The sequence below is a fragment of the Carcharhinus amblyrhynchos genome, chromosome 21, assembly GCF_965287045.1.
Source record: "Carcharhinus amblyrhynchos chromosome 21, sCarAmb.v2.hapA, whole genome shotgun sequence".
In the NCBI taxonomy this organism is placed as follows: Eukaryota; Metazoa; Chordata; class Chondrichthyes; order Carcharhiniformes; family Carcharhinidae; genus Carcharhinus; species Carcharhinus amblyrhynchos.
The window spans coordinates 50,246,606-50,270,952 of record NC_137344.1 but is presented as its reverse complement, the minus strand read 5'-3'; the positions used below and the strand labels follow the sequence as shown (position 1 = coordinate 50,270,952).

At 44.1% G+C, this 24,347-nt stretch overlaps 1 protein-coding gene across 1 annotated transcript in view; it reads right to left on the bottom strand.

The window, feature by feature from the left end:
* Positions 1-23,551, bottom strand: part of galk1 (galactokinase 1) — a 32,258-nt gene extending 8,707 nt beyond the window's left edge. The window contains exons 1-5 of the mRNA XM_080209144.1: positions 23,373-23,551; positions 22,298-22,487; positions 17,371-17,490; positions 12,797-12,932; positions 5,580-5,761 (exon numbers count right to left, since the gene is read on the bottom strand). Of these exons, the coding sequence (XP_080065270.1) occupies positions 5,580-5,761; positions 12,797-12,932; positions 17,371-17,490; positions 22,298-22,487; positions 23,373-23,534 (790 nt within the window). The 5' untranslated portion in view covers positions 23,535-23,551. The remainder of the gene's footprint in view (positions 1-5,579; positions 5,762-12,796; positions 12,933-17,370; positions 17,491-22,297; positions 22,488-23,372) is intronic.
* Positions 23,552-24,347: the final 796 nt, after the last annotated feature.

Sequence of the window (24,347 nt, the reverse complement as noted above, 5' to 3'; positions counted from 1 at the left end):
GAATAAGGGTGTGACAGAGTGGGTGGCACAAGAGATAGAAACTGATTACAAGGAAGAAGGAACAAGAGAATATTTCTGCAGCATTTTTCAACAATTGTCAGGATGTTCCAAGACACTTTATAGCCAATAAAATGCACATGAAGCTTTGTTATCTAAGAAATGTGATGTTCACATTGTGCACAGCAAGCTCCCATAACCAGAATGCTGTGCTCATTTCCTTTGGAAATCAGGAAACAGTAAGGCATCTAACAAAACATTTCAACATTCAGAAAGCATTTACATAAAAAAATTTAGTCAAATTGTTACAGGGAAGGATTCAGGTGATTATTGTCTACAATCCCAATCACCACCATCAAATGAAATCCGCTGACTGTGGGATATCAGTGCCTGCACACTGGCTGCCACATACGGCCACAAAACAATACTGAGTATGTTTCAAAAGCGATTTGTTGATTGTGATGCACTTTGGGGCATCTTGAGAATGTGAAAGGTGCTACATGACAGGCTTTCTTCCCATTCCAGCTGCCCTTTAACCAGGGTTACAAGAATCCCGAATGCTTTGCCACAATTGGGTATTGAGGCTACATCAGCCAGTGGTTTCAGGAATTAATCAAATAAACAAACACTCAAGGGAAAAGACAGCATTATAACAAATGGGGAAAGGAAGAAAAGAGAAGGTTATGGAGCACAGACCCAGTGAAGCAAATGGGGTGTACTGTGTGGCACTCAGTCAGACAACCAAAGGACACTCTCAGGGCCAGAGACAAATGACAAGGAATAAGTTTGATTCTGGTTAATGGTGAGTTTTTTAAAAAAATTAGCTGATGAGATGTGGAGGTCACTGGCAACACCCTCAACCTTGCTTTTGAGTAGGTGGTGGTGAGCTGCCTTCTTGAACCGCTGAAGATCACGCAGCAAAGGGGCTCTCAGTGTTACTAGGATGGGAGCTCCAGGATTTTGACCCAGCATTAAATAATACATTTCAAATCAGGACAGAATGTGACTTGGAATCAATGGTGGAAAGTTGTGGGAGGTACAGCTAAAGAAACATGAAAATATGGAGAGAGGTAAATGTGAATTGGCAGCTAAAATCCTAACCACAATGGGTGGGATTTTACAGCCTCGCTTATCCTGAAACGAAAAAATCCCACCCAGGTCAGCGGACCTCTCCATGGTCTGCCCCTCACCCACACTGATTGCTGTGGCGAGCAGGGCAGTAAAATTCTGGTGATTAGTGAGTGCAAATCCAAAAGGAAAGACTTGCATTTAGAGTGTGCCTTTCACAACGTCAGCAAGTCCCAAAGTACTTTACAGCCAAATAATTTCAGAGGCAGAGAAATTCCTAGCTCAGGTGAAGCAAAGAACAAAAACAGCCTGGGAAACAGGCCCTTCGGCCCAATGAGCCCGCACCACCATTTTAATATTACCAGTCCCCCCCCCTCCACCCATGACCCTTATCTATTGTTTTTATGGCAATCCACATGGAGGGAAACTAACTTAGGGACAATTTATTACTTCCAATCAGCCTAAGAGCGCATCTTTCGGGTGTGGGAGGAAACCGGAGCACCTGGAGAAAACCCACGCAAGCACGGGGAGAATGTGCAAACTCCCACAGACACTGGCCCAAATCCATGTGTCTGCACAGCAAACAGTGATAGTCACTGAGCTGTCGTGTTGCCCAGCATCTGGTCCAGTTTAAGCACACACTAACAACATGAAGCACTAGGCCAATCTCGAACATTCAAGAGCAGCCCAAGTAAGACCCATCGCGTGTATGCCCCTCGTTGGACAACAAGGCGGACCGACTTAAAACCTGTGAATTAAAAGAGAAAAAAAAATTATCATCATACCACATCCTTTCACATTACCAGGGATGTCCCACTGCTGATGAACTTTATTTAAAACAATCTCCTATATCCTCCCATCTCCAACCCACTCATGTGCCTGTCTAAGTTACTCTTAAACAACTCCAGCGTGCCTGCTTCCACCACCTTACTTGGCAGAGCATTCCATAGCCCCACTACCCTCTGTGTGAAAAATCTCCCACAGATATTTCTGTGTTATACCTCTCCCCCCTCACCTTAAGCCTATAGCCCCTCGTACTGTGTGTCTCTAACATAGGAAATAGCTTACCTCTGTTTATCTATACCCTTCATAATCTTATATACCTCTATTAGATCCCCCCTCGGTCGCCATCTTTCAAGGGAAAACAGCCCCAATTTGCTCAATCTTTCCTCATAACCCAGTCCTTCCATACCAGGCAACATCCTGGTAAACCTCCTCTGCACTCTCTCCAGAGTCTCCACGTCCTTCCGGTAGAAAGGCGACCAGAACTGGACGCAGTACTCTAAATGCGGCCTAACCAACGTTCTATACAACTGCAACATTAGACTCCAGCTCTTATATTCTATACCCCTTCCTATAAAGGCTAACATACCATAGGCTTTCTTCACAACCTTCTCTACTTGTACTGCCACCTTCAAAGACTTGTGCACTTGCACCCCCAGGTCTCGCTGCGTTTCTATACTCCTTATGGGCTTACCCTTTATCATATAACTCCCCCCTACATTATTCCGGCCAAAATGCATCACCTCACATTTATCCGGATTAAACTCCACTTGCCATATATCTGCCCAATATACCAGCCTATCAATATCCCATTGCATTGCCAGACACTGCTCCTCACTGCCCGCCAATCCAGCCATCTTACTGTCATCTGCAAATTTGCTGATCACACCACCTACTCCCTCTTCCAAGTCAATTATATATACTACAAAAAGAGGTCCCAGTACTGAGCCCTGCGGCACACCACTAGTGACAGACCTCCAGCTAGAAAAGGACCCCTCCACTAATACTCTCTGTCTCCTCCTAGCAAGCCAGTTCTCCATCCATCTAGATACCTGGCCTCGTATACAATTGTGTATCTTATGAGTCACTCCCTCTCTGCACCATTGAGTATGTCACTACCTCACCCACACACCTGTACCTTCCCAGTCACCAATGCAGACGTCAGAGCAACCTTCTCGAAGGTCAACCCCTGAAAAGTGACTGGCCCAGATGGGGTATCCGGACAAGCACTCAGATCCTGCGTGGATCAGCCGGCAGGGGCATTCGTAAACATCTTCAACCTCTCTTTACACCAATCTGAAGTCCCTGTCTGCTTCAAGAAGACGACCATCATCCCGGTACCAAAGAAAAGCCAAGCAGCATGCCTTAATGACTATCGTCCTGTGGCTCTGATAGCCATCATTATGAAATGCTTTGAAAGATTAGTCATGGCACAAATCAAACTCCAGCGTTCCAGACAGCCTGAATCCACTACAGTTCACCTACTGTCAAAACATGTCTACAGCAGACGCTATCTCCCTGGACCTGCACTCAACCCTGGAAGACTTAGATAACAAAGGCACCTATTCATAGATTACAGCTCAGCCTTCAACACTATTATTCCTACAAAACTCATCTCCAAACTCCGGCCTGGGCCTCGGCTCCTCCCTCTGCGACTGGACCCTGAACTTCCTAACCCATAATCAGTAAGGATAGGCAACAACACCTCCTCCATGATCATCCTCAGCACCGGTGCTCCACAAAGCTGTGTTCTCAGCCTCCTACTGCACTCTTTATGTACCAATGACCGTGTGGCCAAATTCCACTTCAACTCGATGCTCAAGTTTGCTGATGACACAACCATAGTGGGTTGGATCTCAAAGAAAGACGAGATGGAGAACAGGAAAGAGATAGAGAATGTAGTGAACAGGTATGATGACAATAATCTCTCCCTCAATGTCAAGAAAATGAAGGAGATTGTCATCAGCTTCAGGAAGCATAGTGGAGAACATGCCCTGTCTAAATCAATGGGGACAATGTAGAAATGATCAAGAGCTTCAAGTTCTTAGGTGCCCAGATCACCAACAATCTGTCCTGGCCCCCCCATGCTGACACTATAGTTCAGAAAGTCCACCAATGCCTCTACTTTCTCAGAGGACTAAGGAAATTTGGCATATCTGCTATGATTCTCACCAACTTTTACAGGTGCTTCATAGAAAGCATTTTTTTTATTGTATCACAGCTTGGTATGGCTCCTGCTCTACTCAAGACCACAAGAAACTATAAAGGGTCATGGATATAGCCCAATCCAACACGCAAATCAATCTCCTACCCGTTGACTTGGTTGACACTTCCCGCTGCCTCAGAAAAGCAGCCAATTAAGGAATAATTAAGGAACCCACACACCTTAGACATTCTCTCCTCTGCCTTCTTCCATTAGGGAAAGGATACAAAAGTCTGATGTCATGTACTAACTGACTCAAGAACTGCTTCTTCCCTACTGCCATCAGACTTTTGAATGTACCTACCTCGCATTAAAGTGAGCTTTCTCTACATCCTAGCTATGACTGTAACACTACATTCTGCACTCTCGTTTCCTTCTCTATGAACAGTATGCTTCATCTGTATAGTACACAAGAAACAATACTTTTCATTAAATACTAAATATGTGATAATAATAAATCAAATCAGAACAATGGAACACATCCCACCCTTTTTAAACCAACCCCTCACAGTACTCCTTTTTCTCTCATCAGTGAGATGCCTTCTCCAACTTCTTAAACACTTGTTCACGGGATGCAGACATTGCTGCTATACCAGCATTTATTGTTATCCCCAAATGCAATTCAGAAGGTGGTAATGAGCTGCCTTTTTGATCTACTGCTGTCCACGGATTGAAGGAACACCCACTGTGCTGTTAGGGACGCAGTTTCAGAATTTTGACCCAGCGAATGCGAAGGATTGAAGATATTTCCAAATCAGGGTATGGCTCAAGGGAAACTTGCAGACAGTTGTGTTCACATGCATCTATAGCCCTTATACTTCTCTAGGTGGTAGCGGTCATGGGTCTGGAAGGTGCTATCGAAGGTGCCTTTATGAGTTGCTGTAGTGCATTGTGTAGATGGTACACATGGTTGCCATTGTGGAGGGAGTGAATATTGAAGGTGGTGGATGGGGTGCCAATCAAACAGGGCTACTTTGTTTTGGATGATGTTGAGCTTCTTGAGTGTTCATAGAATCCTATAGCGCAGAAGGCGATCATTCGGCCTATCGAGTCTGCACAAACCACAATCCCACTCAGGCGCTATCTCCATAACCCCTTGCATTTACTGTAGCTAGTCCCCCTGACACTAAGGGGCAATTTAGCATGGCCCATTCACCTAGCCTGCACATCTTTGGGCTGTGGGGGGAAACTGGAGCACCCGGAGGAAACCCATGCACACAGCGGGAGAATGTACAAACTCCACATACACAATGACCCAAGCTGGGGATCAAACCTGGGTTCCTGGTGCCGTGAGGCAGCAGTGCTAACCACTGTGCCACAGTGTCACCCCGAGCTCTGGAGCAGCACTCATTCAGGCAAATGGAGTGTATTCCATCACACTCCTGACCTGTGCCTTGAGTTGCTGGACAGGCTTTGGGAAGTCAGGAAGTAAGTTACTCACCACAGAATTCTCCCCATCTGATCTGCTCCTGCAGCCACAGTATCTATATGCCCCACACCAAAACCATTAAAACAAGCTAATACTCACCCTTCAAATCCATCATAGAAGCATCTCGGAGACTCTCTTTCTTGAGCACCTTTGCAGCCTCCATGCATTGCTTGCGCCGAGTTGGGTACTCGCTCCCTGTCAGGGTGTGTCGTACATTGGAGTTTGTGATCAGGACCACCAGGCTGGGGTCAGTGAGAGGCACAGGGGTCACTTCCAAAGATCTAAAGTTAGAAGAGTACGAGGTTAAATGCCAGAGGAGCTGGGAGATAAAAGAGTGTGAGAAAGAGTGAGACTAAGAGCGCTGCGCTAGTTTGGAGCTCCTAAGGTGATGTCTGGTTTATAGTTTGTAGGGTTGTAGTCTGTTGCAACAAGGACCAGGGAGTAAGGCCCTAGAGTAACTGGTATTATTTGATGAGTATCTCTCAAAAGGTTTAATTCAAAGTTTGCAAAGTGCAAAACCTTGGTGTGCTCCACATGTTCTATGTAGGAGCCAGGAGTATTTCCAATGCCCAGAACCAGCATGAATGCAGGAAGTAGTTCCAGCTGCAGCTCTTGGAAGCCAGGGTTTCGGAGCTGAAGCAGTAGCAGGGACACGGTGGAGCATCCGTGTGGCTGACAGTATCGTGGATAGCACATACGGAGAGATGGTCACACTGCAGGTTCAGACTCCACAGGCAGGAAGGAAATGGCTGACTACTAGGCAGAGAAAGAAATCTAGGCAGGTAGTGCAGAAATCTCATGGGGCCTCAAACGTGACTCCAGGATGGTATATTGCCATCCTGATGCTACGGTCAAGGATGGCTTAGGTAGCTACCGGACATTCCGGAAGGGGAGGGCAAACAGCCAATAGTTGTTGTACATATTGGTACAAATGTCACAGGTTAAAAAGGGAGTGTGGTCCTAAAAGCAGAATATAGAGAGCTAGGAAGAAAGTTGAAAACTAGGATCTCAATTAGTTATCTCAGGATTGCTACCTGTATCACCTTCTAGTCAGAGTCGAAACACAGGCTGAAGGGATGGTGCGAGGAAGAGGATTTCAGATTCCTGGAACATTGGGACTGGTTCTGGGGGAGGTGGGACCAGTATAAACAGGACAGAAGCAGGACCAGGCCTGCTTTCTTGGGGGAATATTTGCTAGAATGGTGGGGGGAGATTTAAACTAAAATGGCAGGGAGATGGGAATGTACGAAAGCAGTCAGAGGAAGGGGAATCAAGGACTGTGAGGCAGAAAAGGGAATAAGAAAAGTGATAGGCAGAGAAATCAAGGGCCAGTATCAGACAGGATCTTTGTGAAAAATAATGCAATTGGGAGAAGTAGTGTTAAAAAGACAAGCTTTGGGGCTTTATGCCTTAATACGTAGAGCATTCACAATAAAGTGGATGACGAAATCACACAAATAGATGCAAACGGGAATAATATTGTCTGATATATATCTTGACCATATCCCGACAATATAGTCGGGATTGTGGAGACATGATTGCAGAGTGAACAAGGATGTGAACTGAACATCCAGGGGTATTCAGTATTTAGGAAGGACAGACAGGAAGGTAAAGGCAGTGGAGTTGCATTGCTGGTTAAAGAGGAAATTATCATATTGAGGAAGGTTATTCACTCCAACAATGTGGAATCTGTAGGGATAGAGCAAAGAAACTCCAAGGTATGAAAAAAACATTAGTAGGGGTTGTACATAGACCCCCAAAGTGGTGGTGATATTGGGAATGACATTAAACAGGAAATTAGAGACGTGAACAATAAAGGAACATCTGTAATTATGGGTGATTTTAATCACCCATATAGATTGAGCAAATCAAATTAGTCACAATACCATACAGGAGGAACTCCTGGAGTAAACATGCAGAGTAACTGCATCTGCAAAGATGCAGAGTAACATAGTTGATTCTGAGACTAGTGTCCTGAATCTTAATAAAGAAAATTATGATGGTATGAGATACGAATTAACTATGATAGATTGGGAAGCATTACTTAAAGGGATGACTATGGAAAGGCAATGGCAAAAATGCAAGGAGCGGATGGCTGAACTGCAACAATTGTCCACTCCTGTCCGAAAAAACAAAAGACCTGAAGATTGGGAGCAATTTAAAATTCACCAAAGGGAGGTGAAGCAATTGATTAAGGAGAAGAAAATGCAGTACAAGGATAAGTGTGCAGGGAACATAAAAACTGACTATAAAGGTTTCTATAGATATGTAAGGAGAAAAAGATTGGTGAAAACAAACAAAATTTCCTTCAGATATAAACAGGAGAATTTATAACAAAGAAACAGCTGATCAACGAAATATATACTTTAGATCTGTCTTCACAAAGGAGAACACAAATAGTGTACCAGAAGTGCTGGGAAACACAGGGTGTAGTGAGAGGGAGGAACTGAAGGAAATAAGTATGAATAGAGAAATGGTGTTGGGGAAATTGATGGGATTCAAGACCGAAATCCCCAGGGCCTGATAATCTACATCCCAGAGTATTTAAGGAAATGGCCCTAGAAACAGTGGATGCATTGATGGTCATCCTCCAAAATTCAATAAATTTGGGAACAGTTTCTAAAGATTAAAGGGTAGCTAATACATCTCCACTATTTAAAAACAGAGGCAGAGAGAAAACAGGGAATTATTGACCAGTCAGCCTGATATCGGTAGTGGTGGAAATTCTAGATTCTGTTATCAAGAATTTTATAGCAGAGCATTTGGGAAAACAGTGACAGAATCGGACAGAACCAGCATGGACTAATGAATGGGAAATCATGCCTTACAAAGCTGTGGCACAGTAGTTAACACTGCTGCCTCTCTCTGTCAAGGACCCAGGTTCGATTTCTGGCTTGGGTGATTGTGGGGAGTTTGCATGTTCTCCCCACGTCTGCGTGAGTTTCTTCCCACAGTCCAAAGGTTGAGTGAATTAGCCATGGTAAATGCGCAGTCGAGATGTGGGCCTGAGAGTCAGTGCAGACTCGATAAGTCGAATGGCCTCCTTTTGCAGTGCAGGGATTCTATGATTGAAATCAACTGGAATTCTTTGATGAGCAATAGTAGAGTTAATGCGTGGGAACCAGTGGATATGTATTATTTGGACTTTCAGAAGGCTTTTCACAAAGCACCGTGTACAATTAAAACACATGGGATTAGGAGTAGTGTACTGAGATGGATGGAAAACTGGTTGCCAGCCAGGAAACAAAGATTGGAGGGTAGCTAATATATCTCCACTATTTAAAAAGGGAGGCAGAGAGAAAACAGGGAAATATAGACCTGGCACCAAAATATAGGCCTGGCACCAGTAACAGAGAAAATTTTAGGCAGCACAGTAGCAAGCACTGCTGGACCTGAGTTAGATTCCTGGCTTGGGTCACTGTGCAGAGTTTGCATGTTGCCCCCGTGTCTGCGTGGGTTTCCTCTGGATGCTCCAGTTTCCTCCCACAGTCTGAAAGACACGCTTATTATGTGCATTGAAGGAGAATTTAGCACGGCCAATGTACCCAAACAGGAGCCGGAGTATGGCGACTAGGGATATAGGATTCAAGATTGGATCCAGATGCCGTTTTCCTCAATCATGCTGATCTTCCACCACAACTAATACTGTCTAGCCCATCTGCATATCACTCCATTCCCTTAGTATCCAAAAATCAAATCATTCTCAGTAGTCTCAGGTACAGAATTCCAAACATTCAGAACCTTTGTCTCATCTCAGTCCTAAATTGTCAACCCTTTATTCTGAGACTGTGGCTAGTTCTGGACACATTAGCCAGAGGAAACATCCTCCAAACATTTACCCAGACATTTTAAGATGAGATCTACCGCTCATTCTGCTAAATTCTAAGGATTAAAGGCCTAGTCTACCAAATCTCTCCTCACAGGTAAATCCCCTCATCTCAGGGATTAGTCTGATGAACCTTCATTGTACTCCCTCTAAGACAACAATATCCTTCCTTAGCAAAGACTAAACTGTAATTCTCACCAAAGCCCTGGATGACTGCAGTAAGATTTACTTGCATACCCCAATTCTTTATTATAAAGACTAGCACACTACTTGCTTGACATATCTGCATGTTAATGTACAAGAACACCCAGATCCCTGTTCTGCAGCATTGTTGTGGAGATGCTGGTGCTGGACTGGGGTAAACACAGTAAGAAGTCTCACAACACCAGGTTAAAGTCCAACAGGTTTATTTGGTAGCACAAGCCACAAGCTTTCGGAGTGCTGCCCTTCATCGGTGAGTGGGATTTCAGTTCACAAACAGGGCATACAAAGACACATCTCAATTTACAAAATAATGGTTGGAATGCGAGTCTTTACAGGTAATAAAGTCTTAAAGGTACAGACAATTGAGTGGAGAACACAATCACCAGGCAAGAGTGTTCTCTTCTTTTTGGGGAACACTTCAGCGGTCACAGGCATCCAGCCTCTGATCTTCAAGTAAGCATTCTTCACGGCAGCCTTCACATCACACAACAACGCAGAATCACCGAGCAGAGACTGATAGCCACGTTCCGCACACGAGGACAGTTTCAACCAGGATCTTGGGTTCACGTCACACTATCTGTAACCCCCACGACTTGCCTGAGCTTGCAAAATCTCACCGACTGCCCTGGCTGGCGACAATACACATCTCTTTAACCTATGCTTAACCCTCTCTCCATTCACATTGTCTGTACCTTTAAGACTTGATTACTTCTAAAGATTCGCATTCCAACCATTATTTTGTAAATTGAGTTTGTGTCTTTATATGCCCTGTTTGTGAACTGAAATCCCACTCACGTGGTGAAGGAGCAGAGCTCTGAAAGCTTATGGCTTGTGCTACCAAATAAATCTGTTGGATTTTAACCTGGTGTTGTGAGACTTCTTACTGTAGCATGGTTCCATTGCCACTAGAGGTCAACATAGTCTGCGGGAAGAAATGGGACAGACTCAGAGCTTTCACGAATGAAAGATCAAACACAAAGAAAATGAGTGATTGAAACTAACCATACACAGAACATCACTGTACCTCCAAGCTCCAGTCAGGAACATTAATCATTTAGAAAAGCCTCACATGTGGAACTTTCTAAATGCCTTATTAAAAATCCTGCAGCTCTACCTATTGGATAATCCCTCATTCACTAATTTAATAAGTTGCAAGATCTGAAATTACTTTGGTACTGTTTAGTTCTTGAGTGAATGAAATCTGGCATGTCCCATCCTGAGACCCAGTTGTACTTCTTTGTTATTAAGGAGGAGACAATTTCTCCAGCTGCTTTTGTCACTTCCCATGCTTCCTTACGGCTACTTCTGTAACACTCTAGATTTCGTGATGTGGATGTGCCGGCGTTGGACTGGGGTAAACACAGTAAAAAGTCTGACAACACCCGGTTTAAGTCCAACCGATTTATTTGATAATGAGTTTACTATCAAATAAATCGGCTGGACTTAAACCAGGTGTTGTCAGGCTTTTTACTGTACTCGCTCTAGTTTTGCCATAGCTGCCCTTTTGCTGAAACCCTCACTCTTGGGTCTAATTAGTTCCACGTATGCCTGGTTGATTTGCTACCTTCTACGTTCCACAATGTTAAGACCATCCGAAACTTTAGTCCCTACATCAAAACCCGCATCAAGTCTGTTTGTTCGTCATCACTGTGCTTGCTGATTGCTTAATCAGGATTAAATTTTAAGATTTTCATCCTTGTTCTAAAATCCCCCCACAGCCTCTCTCCTCCCTCTCTAACCTCCACCCCAAAACTCAGATATCTATGCTCGTCCAATTTACAGCTCTCCAGCATTGGCAATCATGTCTACTGTCTGCTTTAAGACACTCCTTACCTCTGTGACTAAGCTTTTGGTTATCTGACTTATTATTTCCTCCTGTTGCTCAATTTAGCTTGATAATATTCCTGTAAATCACCTTGGATCTGAGACTGAAGGAGAAAAGCCGTGAAGGTACATTAGTGAAGAAATTTTTCATGGCATTTAACAAGAATTTTGAATGAGGAGCAAGAATCCTGGAATGAGGTAGAATAGGGGTGATTTGGTGATCAGAGCCACCCCACCATAGCAATGTGCCAGATGGGGCAAGTGGTGAAAGTTATAGCCACATAAAGAGGCTTCTTTTAGAAAGAGGGTGTTACCATCCTCAGCCAGGTATCCACAAAGGCCTTGGTGTTGGTGCCATCATCCACGCTGAGGTAATGGATGGCAAGGGTCTTGCGCATAAATGAAAGGGACATCCAGGAGAGACATAGGATGGGGCAGTTGGAGTTACTGCTCTTAAGCAGTGAGTTAGAGAGTATTGACCCACTGAGACAGATAGGGAAGCTTTAGACTTTTTTTAAGAGGGAGTGAAACCTGGGATTGAAACAAATGAATAGTAATTCCACAGGACTGGGAAAGAACTTGACACTGCAGAGCATCTAAGAGGAGAGAAATGAAAAAAGAGACTAAAGGAGAGATGTAACTATCAAAAATAAGTTAGAATAAGTGGACTTGACTGTGGCATGGCAGTCAAAACATGGAGGCAAACAAATTCGTGAAAATTTCAGTTGTATGCGTGTGCTGGGAATAGAGAAGACTATAGGAGGGAATCCAGAGTTAAAATCAGAGGGCCCATCAGGAGATAAAGATGTGTGGGTGTAGGTGTGGGTGGGTGGATTAGGTATGTGTGTGGGCAACATCAGTTTTAAACTGAAGCAACAGGCACAGCTGCTGAGTCTGAGAACATCATCCTGGATATCCAGTGCAGATGCATCATCGTGATGTCTAGAGAAGTCTAGGAATCTGGAAACCAAATTTGAGAAAAGGTCTATTGTCTGGTGAAGAAAGTCAAGTGTAGCCATAGTTGCAGCATAAGTGTTGGCCATTAGAGTAAAAATACTTCCACTATTACAGCCAGGGAAACTTTAATCGTGTAAGAGACGAGCTTGGAGGAGAAACAGCAAGAGCATGGCAGCCGACAGCCAAGGACAGACTGATAGGAGTTTCCTGGGGAACTGACGATCCAGGAGCCATCTTAAATTAGCGTGGAGAACTTTCCAGCTCCGCCATCCTTCTGAGGGGGCAGAGAGAATCTTGGTTTAATATCTAAAATCAAACAGTACACTGCTCCGTCAGTACTAAACTGGTGTGTCAGCCTAGATTTTACGCTAGAATTTCTAGAGAGGGGTTTGAAGCCAAAACCTTCTGACTCAGGGATGAGATTACTGTCACTGAGCCATAGCTGATATCTGAGCCACACAGATTAGACCATTGTCAGCAGGGGCACACTCCTTCCTTGCCTCACCTGCAGTCAATAAGCAAGGCGTGATCCTTTTTCCCCATCACCGAAATGAACTGGTCCATGATTCCACAGGGCATGCCGGCAAACGTATGCTCAGCTTTCTGACAGGCCAGGGCCTTTTCCAATAAATTCCCATCGTCTGATGATCAGAAATTTGAAACATGGTCATTAGCGCTGCAGAATATGCACTGTGCTGCCCACACCAAGATGTGCTCTTCCTGTATAATAACTTTTTGAAAGTTTATTTATTAGTCAAGGATTATGGGGATACTTACATCATTGGCATTGATGTAGTTAATCAGGCACGATCAGTTTGAATGGTGGAGCAGGCTCGATGGGCCAATAGCTAACTCCTGCTCCTATGTTGCTCTGTGACATACGTCCCATTCACAGATTCTACATCACTGCAATCTTCAACATCCCTTCTCCACCATTCCAAAATTGTGCCACACTTGCCAGGCCTGCCCCCCAAAGCCAATGCCAGAGTTTAAAGCAGTTCCCTTTGAACTAGACGATAAGAAACATTGTTTTCCCCACCCACAGCAAACTTGCACATGGCTGCCATTGGTAAAGTCCATTCCACTTGTCCATCACTAACTGCCTGAGTAATTAAGGCTAAGTATAGTGCACTAAAATTCAACTGTAGTGTTGGCCTAGAGTCACGTGTAGCATATGAGAGGGGGGTCCATTCCCAGAAGGACATTTGTGAACTAGTTGGGTTTTAAAGAAAATTCCAGCCACATTTGTGATTAACTTTTCATGTGCCAGCCAGATTTACTGAATTACAAAGTCCAACACCCAGAAGCTCGCAGCCTCAGTGCTGAATTCAGATTTTCCCATATTGGGATTACCCAGTGTGTATGACTGATTGTTCTCTCCAATCTCACTTCAGTGCATTTTACATGAAAGTTAATGTTAAATATTAAAAGGCAGTAACTATCATTCACATCACTAAAACCCTAGCTGTTACTACCTATTACTCAGGCTTTGGAAAAATGTGCTCTGTCTGATAGTTCACTAAGCAAACCTTGATGCAGAAGGAAATAAATTGCGTTCATATTTGTTTACTGCTGTCTTTGTTTTCTCATCACATAAAAACTACCCCATCGGATTTTACTTCCTACCACAGAAGCATTCAGTTCATCACCTAGAAGGAATCTACTTGGAAATACAAATGTATGTACATCAGGGCACAGCACAGCACTCCACCGAATGTTTGCTCCATAGTCAGGAGTCCCCATTCCTATAACAACACCTTCAGCGATGAGCTGATTTAACATAGATCGGGAATTGGACTGAAGCTTATTTATTGATTGCCTTTACCAGCTGAAGCATTGACAAATCTGCTGGAATTCTTTGAAGTTGTAACTAGTACAGTGGATAAGGGGGAGCCAGTTGATGTGGTATATTTGTACATAGAACATTACAGCACAGTACAGGCCCTTCGGCCCTCGATGTTGCGCCGACCAGTGGAACCAATCTAATGACCCTCTAACCTAAACTATTTCAATGTTATCCATATGCCTATCCACTGACCATTTGAACACCCTTAAAGTTGGCGAGTCCACAACTGCTGCAGGCAGGGCATTCCACGCTTTTACTACCCTCTGAGTAAAGAACCTACCTCTGACATCTGTCCTATAATTATCACCCCTCAATTTAAAGCTATGTCCCCTCGTGTTAGCCATCACCATCTGAGGTGAAAGGCTCTCACTGTCCACTGTATCTAATCCTCTGATCATCTTGTATGCCTCAATTAGGTCACCTCTTAACCTTCTTCCCTCTAAAGAAAACAACCTCAAGTCCCTCAGCCTTTCCTCATAAGACCTTCCCACCATACCAGGCAACATCCTGGCAAACCTCCTCTGCACCCTTTCCAGTGCTTCCACATCTTTCTTATAATGCAGCGACCAGAACTGTACGCAATACTCCAAGTGCAGCCGCACCAGAGTTTTGTACAGTTGCAACATGATCTCACGGCTCCAAAATTCAATCCCTCTACCAATAAAAGTTAAGAAGGCATACGGTGTGTTAACAACCTTATCAACCTGGGTGCCAACTTTCAGGGATCTATGCACATGTACACCGACAGCTCTCTGCTTGTCGACAGTACCGAGAGTCCTTCCATTAGCTCTATATTCTGTATTCCTGTTACTCTTACCAAAGTGAATCATCTCACACTTTTCCGCATTAAACTCCATTTGCTACCTCTCAGCCCAGCTCTGCAGCTTATCTATGACCCTAGATAAGAGATTATCGTAGAACATAGAAACATAGAACATTACAGCACAGTACAGGCCCTTCGGCCCTCAATGTCGTACTCAGCTATGTCCAATCCCAAGATCGGGTTATCCCCTCCTTATAATTCTGGAGTGTTCCATGTGCCTATCCAATAACCACTTGAAAGTTCCTAAAGTGTCTGACTCCACTATCACAGCAGGCAGTGTATTCCACACCCCAACCACTCCTGAGTAAAGAATCTACCTTGGGCATCCCTCCTATATCTCCCACCATGAACCTTATAGTTATGCCCTCTAGTAACAGCTACATCCAACCGAAGAAATAGTCTCTGCACGCCCACTCTATCAATCCCTCTCATCATCTTATAAACCTCTATAAAGTTGCCTCTCATCCTCCTTTGGTCCAAAGAGAAAAGCCCCAGCTCCCTCAACCTTTCCTCATAAGACCCATCCTCCAACCAGGCAGCATCCTGGTAAATCTCCTCTGCACTCTCACCAATGCTTCCACATCCTTCTTATAGTGAGGTGACCAGAACTGAACACAATATTCCAAATCTGATCTCACCAATGTCCGGTATAATTGCAGCATAACCCCACGGCTCTTAAACTCAAAAGGTAAGCATGCAGCTGCAGCAGGCAGTAAAGGCAGCAAATGCATGTTGGTCTTCATTGCAAGAGGTTTCGATTACAGGAGCAGGAATGAGTTGTTGCAATTATATAGCGCCTTGGTGAGGCCACACGTAGAGGAGCGTGTGCAGTTTTGGTTTCCTTTTCTGAGGAAGGGTGTTCTTGCTTTCGAGAGTGTGCAGTGAAGGTTTACCAGGTTGATTCCAGGAATGGTGGGATTGATGTTATGATTGTCTGGATTAGGGTTGTTTTCGCTGGGATTCAGACAAATGATGTGGATATGGACTTTAGGACTGGAACAGCAGGTTAGGTGTAAAGATTCGCATTCTAATCAGTAATCTGTAAACTGTCTGTGCTTTATATGCTCTGTCTGAGGCCAGAACTCTCCATTCACCTGATGAAGGGACAAATCCTGAAAGCTTGTGAGTTTGCTATTAAATAAATCGGTTGGACTTAAACCTGGTGTTGTCAGACTTTTTACTGTATTCAGACGAATGACAGGGTCTTTTTACCTTTGCAATTCCTCAACTCTACCCATAGAGATCCTGTGCCTTCTGATCCTATGTTGCTTCTTGCTACTGATTTAACTTAATTCCTTACTAACCGTGCAATCCCACCCTTTTTTGCCCATTGCCTATCCTTTCAATAGGACACATATCCTTGGATATTTAGATCCCAGCCCTGATCCCCTTGCAGCCACGTGTCTGTGATGCCCACATCATACAGGCCAATTTTAATGTGCGCAACAAGCTCATTTACCTTGTTCCGTTTATTGTGTGCATTTAGGTACAACACCCTCAGTCCTGCATTGACCACCTCCCTTCTCATAATTGACACCTTTTTTGCTCTGATGTCAAGGGCAGTCACTCTCACTTCACCAGTTCAGATCTTTTGTCCCTCTTTGAACTAAGGCTGTAATTAGGTCAGCAGTCAAATGAGTCTGGCAGAAACCATATTGAGCAGCTTACCGCTCAGCAAGTGCCATTTGATAGCTTTGTTGATGACCCCCTTCCATCACTTTCATGACTAAGAGTAGACTGATGGGGTAGTAATTGACTGGGTTGGATTTGTCCTTTTCTTTATGGAATTTTCCATATTGCTGGATAAAAGCCAGTGCTGTAGTTGTGCTGGAATAGCTTGACTAGGAGTGTGGCAGGTTGTAGAGCACAAGTCTTCAGCACTGTTGCTGGAATATTGTCAAAGGCCATCCTCTGGGATCAACTCAGGAATGGCCTCTTCAATCCTGTGCTTACTCTATTCCGGGGATGTGCCCAGACCTCCAAAGAAAAAATGTCCAAGTTTCAGACAATTCCAGTCTTTGGGCAGCTGGAGTTTGGATGATGTACCTGCAAACTGAACAACTTGTGTTAGTGGGATTTGAACCTCTGGCTTCCAACTTGCCAGCCTAGTATCATGACTACTATCTGGCCAGGGCTGTAGGGTGATCAGACCAAGACCGTGGGACAATCACCATTCCAGCTCTGTGATTGTTGTCGAACAGGGTAGATTAGGCACCAGGGAAATTCACAAAGCAATGAAATTGTACAGCCATTTGAATGCCTCCACTGTGAAAATTCAACAGCTGGGCCAGACAGCACCAAGTAATCCAGACAGTCTTTCTTCATTAAATCTTTGAGGGAGAGGAAGAAGCAATGAGGTACAGCAGAGATGCAATCATTTTCCCTTTAAGAAGCAGCTTGCCTCACTTACCTGGGCAAATCTGCTGTAGGAAGGTGTACATAGCCACTTCTACAGATGCTGAACTGGACAGCCCTCCTCCTATTGGGACGTTACTTGCCATCACCGCCTTAAATCCAGGGAGTGGGCCCGCTACCAGGTGCAACACAAAAAAAATCCATATTGGTGAGAGGACCAAGAAAAATACTCATAAAAACCATACTGTATAGTTAAATAAATCTACCAAACTACAAGTAATGACCCTGGTGTACCTCAAAATGCTAATTACATTCTACCTGGTAACACTCCATGATGAGAAATTATACAGAAAATATCTACTAACCTCAGGTTACAGAACCTGAGATAGAAAACAAGTGATAGACAGATTGACAAGTAGATGGGTATTGTATCTTTGTAACATTTCAGATCTACAGTTTGTAGTTGTCTCCTAATGCCAGGTAAAGCCTGTATCTGGAGGCAGACTGATTGCTGGGAGTTTCCGAATGGTTAATAAGCTGCAAGCTGCAGGTTTGAACACTCTCACTGTCAGCAACACCCACAATCAGTGTAATCATTTTCACCCAGACAGCAGAAACTTCATCTTCACCTCAAAAACGTGCAGGAAACATTTGAACTTCATCACCAACATCAGCTGGCACTTATAATGCAATAAAACTTTGAGAAGTAAACAAAATTTGACATTGAGGTACATAAGGAGATATTGGAATAGGCGACGAAAATCTTGATCAAAGAGATAGGTTTTGTAGTAGAAAGGCTCAATTAGCTAGACTGCATCATCAGTGCTGGCTGATCACAGGTAACTGGAAAAAAGGAGGTTCTAATAGAATCCCGGTAAACTCTGTCTCTATAATAATGTAAATAGCCAATAAACATTCAATCATTTGTAATCGTTTCCAACTCTCTGTCAAAGGTGCCCAGAGCCTGGGCATGATACTAACACATGGCGGTAGCAGTCTGCAAACCATTCACTAAGGTTCACAGTCAATACCAATAAAGGCAAGAAAAGTGAAAACTGTCCTCCTGGCACAGCACAGTCAGGAAAAGCCCACAACAGCAACTTGGATAGTCAGAAGCCTTTCCCAGGGTGGAAGAATCAATTACTAGAGGGCACAGGTTTAAGGTGTGAGGCGCAAGGTTTAGAGATGTATGAGGCAGACTTTTTACACAGAGGGTGGTGGGTGCCTGGAACTCATTGCCAGGGGAGGTAGTGGAAACAGATACGATAGTGAGTTTTAAAGGGCTTCTTGACAAATACATCAATGGATGGGAATAAAGGGATATGATCACCAGAAGGGTAGGAGGTTTCAGTTAAGTTGGGTGCAGGTTTGGAGGGCCGAAAGGCCTGTTCCTGCGCTGTAATTTTCTTTGTTCTAATCACTACTGTCCCATGGCAGCCGATTGGAAATGTATGGAGCCAAGGGGAAATTCTTACCTTGGCCAAGCACTCGATCCTTAGGGGGCCTTGACCAAGCTACACGAGTGAAACTGGTGTCACCAATTCAATTGATCCTGGACAGCTTCCAGACTCACTCAGAAACCAGGTAAGGATCAGCTCAGTGTTCTTCTTAATGCAATCAATAGCTGTGCCAATGACATTTTAAGTTGACAAAGGGAAGAAATCACCAAATACTCAAAGCCTTTAATTCCTACTTTAGCCCAGTGCAATATTAACAGACTGAATGACATTCAACTCATGTAGCCAGGAACTCAGATACAGTTGCATCACAAAGCAGATAACAGTGAATGACAGACATTGATGGGCGAGCTCAGAAATGTAGTGGGGGTGATAGATGAAACATTGTCAGAGTTCTTACAGCCCAGAGATCTCACTTTCTCCAAAGCAGTGGTTAACCAGGCAGGCTGAACTTCCCAAGCAAACTGCGCTATTCATTCAGGGTAAGGAGCCTTTTTGGGGGCAGACCACAATCCAATTTTTGAACCAGAGGGCTACCGAGGCACCTGCCAGAAAACAAGAGCCAATGTGAAGAGGGCACAGTCAGAGCAGTGGCAGCAAAATATCTTAGTGGTGTGAAGTCTGTCCTGCTATTAATGCTGAATGCTGTATCTGCCACAAGAGGGAACAGCAGCAGGAAATATTAAATCAGACCATTCCGATCTACAAGTGTTCAAGAAATAGGTGATACTGAAGTGACAGGGCCACAAGAGTGTTTTTTGTATGCAGATGGTTAATGGCTGAGAAACAAATTTTAAACTTGACACAAAAGTTAGAGGCGAACTCGCTGGGGTCTTTTAAAAGACTTCTGGATGAGTATATCGGATCTAATGGCATTGGAAGTTACAGATAGTTCCATGGCTTGGTAGGTATAGATGTGATCGGTGCAACTTGTGGGCCGAAGGGCTTGTTTGTGCTTAGTGTTCTATGTTCTATATGTTCTAAAAGCAAGTGTCCATTCTTTTCCATATCTCATCCTGACTGAAATCTGAATTTCTCCAACTGTCTACCATTCAACTTCATGGTACATGAGGTATTCCACTCAAAGTGCGAGGAGAGATGACTGCTACATTTTGTTATATTAGTATAGAGTTCACCAATAGTTGATATGTCATTCCTCAAGTGTTCTTTATCGAACAGAGAAGTTTGTATAACTTTGCATGTTGTTTTTTCAAAAAAAATTCAAGATGACTCACAACACTGCAAGTCAGCCTTCAAACAAAGAAATTCCATCGCTACAACCATTGGAAGATATCATAAGCCTTTTACCTCTCTTCAAGGAAAGGCTAGGTGAAGACGGAGTCAGATATATCAAGGATGAAGGTGACAAACCACAAGACAACATTCTGGAACTTCATTTTCTGTTTCGGGAGAGATAGAAAGCGGATGATGAGCAAGATGCAACTGATGTTGATGTCGCACGAGATGACCCTGAACCTTGCTTTACTTTGTGAGGACAGTAGAGATGATGATGATAGCTCTGCCACGAGGAATCAGCACGTTATTGAAGGTGATAAAGATGTAAATCTATTCAATCTTACTGAAGAGACCAGTGACACCCAAGAACCTGGTGCAGCAATTATTTTGTACAATAAAGAACCATAATCAAAAGTTCTTACTATTGTCACTGTAATTCTACACAAATTCCTGCTATCATTGAATCTGCAGTTAAATCTAGAGATCAAACAATTCGAAGTGCTTACTACAGATCTTACATAACACTATAAATGTATAATAAAATGTAATTTCTCTGCTTCTGCATGTTTATTTCATTGTTAATGGTGAAGGCATACATTCTGATGAAGTTCCATAGATATTCAGGGCCACCCGGAGCAAATTCACAGCAAAGACATTGTGCAAGTTAAACCACTACCAACAGAAAAATAAATTTTGATGGTATTAGCAAGACAATTTTCCCCCTTTGTCCATCTGATTCATTCAAGGATGAGGCATTATCTACTACCTCATTCACTGTAGCAATAAAAATCTGCAGACTCGCCACAACTGTAGTGTCACATGATCTGAAAAGCTTCATTCTTTCAAGCAAGAGCAGCCCAAATATTCTCCAGAGTGCCAAGAAACAAAAAAATCTGTTCATAGCCTTCATACAGAGGACCAGAGACAGAAAATGTCTGTCTGCAGAGGTTAGTGTTCCAAGCATAAGATTATGAAAAGCACATTCTCAGACAGAGCAGTCAGGGACTGACACCATCAATGCAAGAGACTGTGGGAGTTAGAAGTATGAGGCGTAAGTAGTTAATGTAAATAGAATGAAAGACATGGGGAGAGATGAAGTATAAAGGATTAATAGTTATTATGCTACTAGCGATGAGCAGTCGAGGCAGGTACAATTTTGTCTTTTAAAAAGCACTTAGCCAGTTCCATGGGTAAGATTGGAATAGAGGAATATGTACCAAACCCAGGCAATTGGGACTAGCTTAATGGTAAAAACTGGGCAGCATGGACAAGTTAGGCCAAAGGTCTGTTTCTATGCTGCAAACCTCTGAGTCCTGCTAAATGTTCATTATTCACATTAACATGCTTTCCAGCTCTCCTCTCTCAAAAGCACCAGAGCCTGGCATGATATTAATACAGATTTTAAGGAATGTCTTAAATGAGGAGAAAGGTAGTGAGACAGAGAGGCCTAAATAAGAGACCATGATAGGGCCAGAGGAGGAGGTTACAGAAAGGCCATGGAGGGTTTCAGAACAAAGATCCCTCTGTGTTAAATCTTGTTTGTATGAAATAGAACCAACAGCTTTCAAGCTGTGAAACATTTAAACTAGTGAACTTTTGTCAGTAGTTATTCACTGAGGCCATTATTGCACTTTTAATGCCAACATTTATTAATGTCATGAAGGTCAGATAAACTGGTCAATCATCCCTTTGGCTTTAGCCTCCTAATTTTACTAAGTGATCAAGTTGTCTCACAAAGTGACTCATTGCAAATGAAGCCTCATAGGCCTGATAGGGTGCTGCGTAAATCCAAGTTCATGCTTTCTGCCCGACAAGCCTGGCCAGGGGACTGGAGTAATAACACCAGTATATCTCAGCACACGTAACAACTGTGTTAAGAATGAAGAGCGAAAATACAACACGAGAACAAACATTTTAGTTAGTTGCACTGTAATCTTTGAGATGAGTGTGTCAGATTATAGGACGGCCCACTTCTCTGCTTTACCATCAGCCCAACAGATCCATGCCAGTGTCTGGGCTCAATACAAACTTCCATCTTCATCCCATCCTTTCAACATAGCCATCTATTTCTTTCATCCTCATAACTTTCTCTTGAAGACTCATATGATATTTACCACCTAGTAGCATTGATCAATATTCTATCCACGTTCCAGGTAGTTTCTCCTGAATTTCCTACTGAAGTTATTAATGACTATCTTTTACTGATGGCTCCTAGTTTTGGACTTTGCAGATCAAAACAAATCATAGTTGAATATATTAGCTATCTATTGGTATTATGTGTGGTCCTACCCCTGTAATATTGAATAACTCCCTTCACATAGTTAGCCCAGCGAGGTAATCCCGGGCTCAGAGGGTTTGATTCAGTTGGCACAGGAAATTCCAGATGCTTTGGTTCGTCTGCCTCTTTTGCTGTGGTAAGTAACGAGATGATCCCATCTGTACTCTGACACCCAAGCACCACTGTGACCAGCGGGAGAGCCTGAGGGATGAACAGATTATTACTGGTTACTGCTGCAAATCTGCTGCTTCTCATGTTCAGCCCTTAACTCAAAAACCAATCCTCCACAAAACCTTCCTCCTTCAGCTCCTGCACGCATTTTTGTCGAAGCAAATTTGTGGATTCCTGTAGCACAATTCACAGTCTCAGGATGTGGCAAAGAGGTTTACCCTATTTCGTTTTTTAGCCAAGAAATAATTTTGTGTAATAGGGAGTCCAGAGACAATCCAAACACAGCAAGATTCGATAATCAGCCAATACATACTAAACCACTTCTATTTTAGTGATATTGGTGGTTAGGAAACTGGAGGGGGTTCACCCCTGACTGTACCACCTTCCAATCCTCTGCAACATCTCCAAACTTCTCATCCTTTCCAACCTTCTCTTTCACGCTCACCTCTCTTCCCTCGCCCTCAGCTTCTCCGACCAACAGTGTCTCAGAACTGCTTCCCCCTTTTTACTCCACCCATCCACTGCAACTTCTTACCTCCATCTACCCCAGCCCCCTCGTCGCACAATCCCCTCAGCCCTTCCAATGCTCCTTCCACCCCTCTTCACTCCCTCACTGGCACCAAGCTCATCCATTCCCCTACACAACACCCTCATTCAACCAAGCATTGCCCTCCCCTGCATCCCTTCCAATCCCCTCAAACATTCATCATGCTCAATCACTCCCTCCATCCCCCCAATCCCTATCTCTCCCACCCCCATCATTTTGCAAACATCCTCCCTTTCTCCAACCTCCCATTAATTCCTCTTCACAATCACCGCGACTAAAACTCCCCCCCCCCCATCCCCCGGCCTCCTCCTCCCCCCTCTCTCCCCCACCCCCTCCCCCTCACCCCCTCTCCCACCTCCTTCCCTCACCATGGGCAGTACGAATCCCTGGTTATAGTCCGTGTGCTCCCCAATGAGGTTGACTCTTCCCGGAGCGGCGACCACAGCACTCGGCTCGTAGCCCGGGAAAGTCCGTGTGAAAACTTGCAGCGTCTCCTGCAGCAGGCCGGTAAGCGCACATTCCGCCATCATCCCGGCCAGCCTGAAGCAGCGGCACCCTGCTGTCAATCACAGCGCCCGCCCCGCCCACTAACCGCCGCGCCTCCTCAGCGGCGCCTCCCATTGGCTGCTGCCGGGTACCGCCCTCATGGTGTGTCCACGCCCACAAACGCTGGCTCTGATTGACAGTCATGATGTGGACTAAAACCTGGTGTTGTCAGACTTTTTACTCTGATTGACAGCTCAGAGATAGCCCCGCCCCTGGTTCTGATTGACAGCTCAGAGATAGCCCCGCCCCTGGCTCTGATTGACAGCTGGGTTTTGGTCTTTTGACCTCAGGGTGGAAATATTTGCTTTAGTGGGAATGCAACAAAAAATGTAATCAGACTGGGTCCTTTCCGTGCCCGATCGGCACCGCAGGGGCTGGGATGTATTATAAACCCCAACAATCACATTTTAATTTGATGTTTGAAGTTTCCTTTGTACTTTGATTTTTGGTTCGGACTGCTCCCCCTCCTCCTGGGGAGCTGCCCCTTTCAATTTATCCCAAAGTTAATTTGAGTTAGTTTATTTGTTTGCCATGAAAAGTGATATCTGATGAGTCCTTTCCGTGCCCGCTGGGCACCACAGGGACTGGGATGTATTATTGACCCCGACAGTCACATCTTAATTTGATTTTTCAAGTTTCTTTCTGCTTTGTTGTTTGGTTTGGGTGGTTCTCCTTCTTTTCCGGAGCTGGCCTTTTTGGGTTGTCCCTCGGCTAACTTGATTTTGTTTATTTGGTTGGTACCCGAAAAGAAGTATTTTTTGTCTCCACAGGCATTTAAGTCCACCTTGTTGACCAGC